The sequence below is a fragment of the Heloderma suspectum genome, chromosome 1 (assembly GCF_057233095.1).
Source record: "Heloderma suspectum isolate Gila_16-S chromosome 1, 16-S_ref, whole genome shotgun sequence".
Lineage (NCBI taxonomy): Eukaryota > Metazoa > Chordata > Lepidosauria > Squamata > Helodermatidae > Heloderma > Heloderma suspectum.
The window spans coordinates 413,451,716-413,456,735 of NC_139458.1; the positions used below are offsets into that span (position 1 = coordinate 413,451,716).

A 5,020-nucleotide genomic window follows, 5' to 3' on the forward strand; every position below is an offset into this window, starting at 1 on the left:
ATTGGTGGCTCATAAGTAATGGAACAAACCAACATCATTTCAAACTGAAGGATTGCCTTTAATACCTGGATGAAAATCCTTTGCAGTCAATGACTGCCTGAAGTCTGGAAGCCATGGACATGACCAAATGCTGAGTTTCCTCCCTCGAGATGCTTCGCCAGGCCTTTACTGCAGCTGCCTTCAGCTGTTGCTTGTTTGTGGGTCTTTCTGCCTTCAGTCTTGTCTTCAGTAAGTGAAAAGCATGCTCTCTTGGGTTGAGATCAGGTGACTGACTTGGCCACTGAAGAACATTCCACTTCTTTGCCTTCAGAAACTCTGGGGTAGCTTTTGCTGTATGTTTTGGGTCATTATCCATCTGCAATATGAAGCGGCGTCCTATCAGTTTGGCAGCATTCGGGTGAATCTGAGCAGAAAGTGTAGCCCTATACACTTCAGAATTCATCCTGCTGCTTTTATCAGCAGTCAGGTCATCAATAAACACCAGTGACCTGGTTCCATTGGCAGCCGTACATGCCTATGCCATAACACTGCCTCCACCATGTTTGACAGATGATGTGGTATGCTTTGGATCATGAGCTGTTGCTTTCCTTCTCCATACTTTTCTCTTCCCATCATTCTGGTACAAGTTAATCTTGGTTTCATCAGTCCAAAGAATCTTATTCCAGAATTGGGCAGGCTTTTTTAGGTGTTTGCTGGCAAAGGCTAATCTGGCCTTTCTGTTCTTGAGCGTTTCCAGTGGTTTGCACCTTGTTGTGAAGCCTCTGTATTTACATTCATAAAGCTGTCTCTTGACTGTAGATGTTGACAATGACATGCCTACCTCCTCAAGAGCGTTCTTGACCTGGCTAGATGTTGTGAAAGGGTCCCTCTTCACTGTGAGCAGCATTCTGCTGTCAACCAGTTTAGTTGTCTTCCGTGGTCTTCCAGGCCTTTTGCTGTTGCTGAGCTTGCCAGTTAATGCCTTCTTTTTCAGGATGTTCCAAACTGTTGTGTTGGCCACTCCCAATGTTTTTCCAAACTTCAGGCAGTCATTGACTGCAAAGGATTTTCATCCAGGTATTAAAGGTGATCTTTAAGTTTGAGATGATGTTGGTTTGTTCCATTACTTATGAGCCACCAACGATGGGTGTGTGTGTATGCCACTGGCTGTACTTCCTGAAGGGTTAGTGCCCCACTTTTGTCAAACCCCTTGAATTACAGCTGAAAGTCCTCACTTCGCTCCCATCTGGGTGTGTTTCCTTTCAACTTCAGTGTGGTGGTGTGCAGAGGCCAACTGCCAAAACAGTTATCCTTGTTCCGATATTTCTGGCCCTGACTGTACATACATACATACTGTCTTTGTGTTGTACTGTTCTGCAATGGCCTATGGCTAAAAGCAATAAACATATGATAATTTTTCATTTGTTTAAAACAAACTTTCCCAATCTCCCTTTTGAGGGTGGTTTTTTAATCTGCTGATATCTCTCATATGCATCTATATAACACTTGTCATCAGCTTAATTTTAATTTTGTTTTAATTAAAAAAATAATGTATAATTGTGGATTATATTGTTGATTGTGGACTGTATTGTTGCTTTTTTTCAATGGCTGAATATGTTTTAATTCTGGTTGCAAGCTGCATTCAAGGCCAGGTTGGCAAAAAATAAGGGATCACATGTAAATGCTGAAAACAAACAAATGAACAAACTGCCCAGCCCAAGTTACAAGGAGCGGGCATTGATGTTGGTGGGTTCCTCATGTAATTGAGGAAGATGCACCTCTTTCAGCGACAAACAAAAATAGAGCACAATTCTATGCATGTTTAGAGAGAATGCTGGCTGGGGAGGAATGCTGCGAGTTGCAGGACTATTTTTCTCTCTAAACATGCATGGGATTGCATCCTTAAAGCAGATTTGCATAAGCCTGGCTAATGATAATGAAGCTGCACAATGAAGAGAAAAATGTTTTTTTGTGTTTTAAATCCAGTTCTCCTGCAAGGGTCAGGGGAACAGGAATTATGGTGGGTAGTGAGCACCTAATACCAGCATTTTCTGTGGAAAAAAATGAAGTAATTCAAAAGGTAGACTTTTATGACACCCTTTATTTAGAATGCATTCGTTTTATGAGAGCGTGTCTAGACCTACTATCAGACTAAAGACAAGATATATAGCATTTACCTCAGACTGTCTGCTCGCTCTGCTGCTATCACTGGTGCCAATCATGTTTTCTCTCTTTTTTTAAAGGAACTGACTATTCCTATCAGATTGTGTCAGAGACCTACAATACTGTCTGTGACATCACAATCCATGTGATGTTCTCAACCAGAAGAGGGAATATGGAGAGAGACAATAAAGTCTGGAGACACAGAGAAGCTTCAGACAAAGAACTGATTTCTAAAAAATTGAACAGTGGATTGCTGCTTGCAGTTGGTGAGCTTATTCTGTTTTTTTAAACCTCTGGCAAACTGGTTGTGCAGGTTTTTTGCACTGTTTCAGAACCCTGCAAAATCTGTTTTCTCCAGAGGCGACAGTGGGGCAAAAGAAATACGGGTTGAATCCAACATTGCACAAGCAGACTTCCACTCACGCAACACAACTTCCCCTTTCTCTCCTTCCCCCTACAACCCTCCGTGTGCCCCCGCCATCTTCTCCAGAGGGTCCCCCAACCCTCTGAAGCAGATTTGGGGGCCATGCAGGGGGAGGAGACATCTGTTCTGCCAGTGTTTTTCATTCTGCTACCAGATGGCCAGCACTGGATCCAACCCTGTGTGTGTACACCACCATCAGAAGAAAACTCTCTCTCAAAATCCATGTTCAGCTCTTTTAAAAACTAGGCTCCCTCCTCCAGCCAAAGATATTTTTATTGAAACATGCTAAGGGGCAATAAGTAATGGACAAAAGAATGCCACATGCCAAGGTCAGAAGAGTGTGCACTCAAGGGCATGGGGACTATAGAACACTAAACAATATGGCAAATTGCTTTTATAACTAAGGGAATTATAAATTCCAAAGCATTTTGTGCTATGGCACCCTAGTTTACTGCTCAAAGGCAAAATAAAAATTAAAACTCTCATTGAGCATGCAGAGTTGGTCTACTTCAAAGGAAGGACCCAGATCCATAGCAACTGAACAGTTGTTCTAGAAGAGACTGCTTGGATAACACTTGAGATTAAGTATGCTCAGACAGTTCTGCCTAGGGAATTCTGTTCTTGTAGTGGGTTGGTTAGCCCAGAACATGTGTTGCAGTGGTGATACCAGAGGGGGCAAAGTTCATTTCAGGGCAGGAGCTTTGTCCATCTAAGTTTCTGAATGAGAAGTAACAGTCTATTCCACATTAAAACTCTCGTGCTAACAGTATTTTCTCTGAAGTTAGTCCCATTGATTTTGATGGGAGGTAACTTTCGTGCCCAGGATTGTAGCCTTATTTTCATTTCCCATTTATGATTCAATTTTATTCTGTATGTGAAACGTGCTGTTCCTCCAAGCAAGCATGGCGGGGGGGTTGAAACTGGAGTGAGCGGGTGGGCACTTTTCCTTCCCAACACTGCCTATGCACTTTCCCTTCCAGCTCTGAATTTACAGAGGAAATGTGATCAGTAAGTTACTGCCAAAGAGAAGCAACAGGGACAGGAAGATGAAAAAAGAGGCATGTAATAGGTGCTACAACTTACACCACCAGCTTTCTAAGAGGTGTGTGTTCTGAAAGAGTGCTTCATCTGAAGCTTAAGGACATACCGACTATCTCAAAATAGCTGTTGTATTCCCATCCTTGTAAATACAGCTTGCAATGTACAAGCATAGATTGATAAATCCAGTCCTGCCACTGGAAATCAACCCTTCCATACTGAAAATTGCCAGTAAGGTGACCAACCGCTCTCCCCTTCCCTGGGCTAGGTGTGCTACAAACCCCCTTCTCTACCCAAGCCAAGGACTGTTCAAACGCATCAAGAGATGGTCCTTCACACCCACTTTCTAGTGGAGGCAGGGCTTGCCAGTGCTGCCTGCTACTTGAAAGAATTCATAGACAAGTTCAAGGCAGTCCCCCCACCCCACCCCTTCTCAGCAATCAGCTTATCTTCATGGATACCCAATGACATTTGTAAGGGACATTTCCTAACCATTGTGACAACCTTGTGCGTGGTTGAGGCTTACCCATTGTTGGGTTATCTGTTACCATAGAACACTGTCATCATCCTAATGAAAACGTGTACAGACAAACACACCTTTTCCAGAGAAGTGTCAGACTCTTCATCAGCAAAATTAATTGAAAGGCGTCCACCAAGCATTTTTCTTCTAGGTCTCCTTATCACAGATCGCTATGATCTAGGACATATTTGACGTGTGATGGGGGGGCGGGGGGAGAAATTCATCACAAGGCAAAGTTATCCTTTGCCTCAGCATTTGGAACAGGAGCAATATGTCTATTCCCCCTGTGACAACGTAGGTGACTTCCTGCCAGCCCTCTCAATAGGCAGGGGACATGATTGTCCTAGCTGCCTCCTTTCACTCACTAGTAGCTGTTATGCAGTGTCACTACTGAATTATGATATAGTGTACTAAACTCCCAATCAGAGGGGCTGGCTTTGGATAAAGCAGCACTAAGCAGAAATACCCCCTTTGAACTGTATTTTCTTTACAGCCAAGGATGGCCCACAAACCATTCCCCATGTTATAATATTAAATTTCATGCTTGATTGCATTGCACCTCTTTTCTACTAAATTTTCCCCCAAACACAGGTTTCTAAACACCCTGCTCACTTTCTGTCTAAGAACCCATGGGCTGTTGGAGGGTTCTGAATGGCTGTTACCCACAGCAACAAACCACCCTGTATGGATTTTCACAACACAAGCTGCACTGCTGAAGATAATTATGAAAATCCCACCCCACCAGCACGCAACCATGCTAGGGCACGTAAGTCAGACACTGTGGCTTATTTCTCTCCTGTGATCATGTGACTCAAGCCTGTATCTGTAGTCCCTAAAAGTAGCAAGAATTAACATTTAAATGGTGATGCACAAATATAAAAAATGGATAGAAACGA

The 5,020-nt window shown here is 43.1% G+C and overlaps 1 protein-coding gene across 1 annotated transcript in view; it reads right to left on the minus strand.

Moving 5' to 3' along the window:
* The window catches only part of STPG4 (sperm-tail PG-rich repeat containing 4), a 32,732-nt gene extending 31,846 nt beyond the window's left edge, over window positions 1-886 (minus strand). The window contains exon 1 of the mRNA XM_084822123.1: window positions 821-886. Within this exon, the coding sequence (XP_084678249.1) occupies window positions 821-886 (66 nt within the window). The remainder of the gene's footprint in view (window positions 1-820) is intronic.
* Window positions 887-5,020: the final 4,134 nt, after the last annotated feature.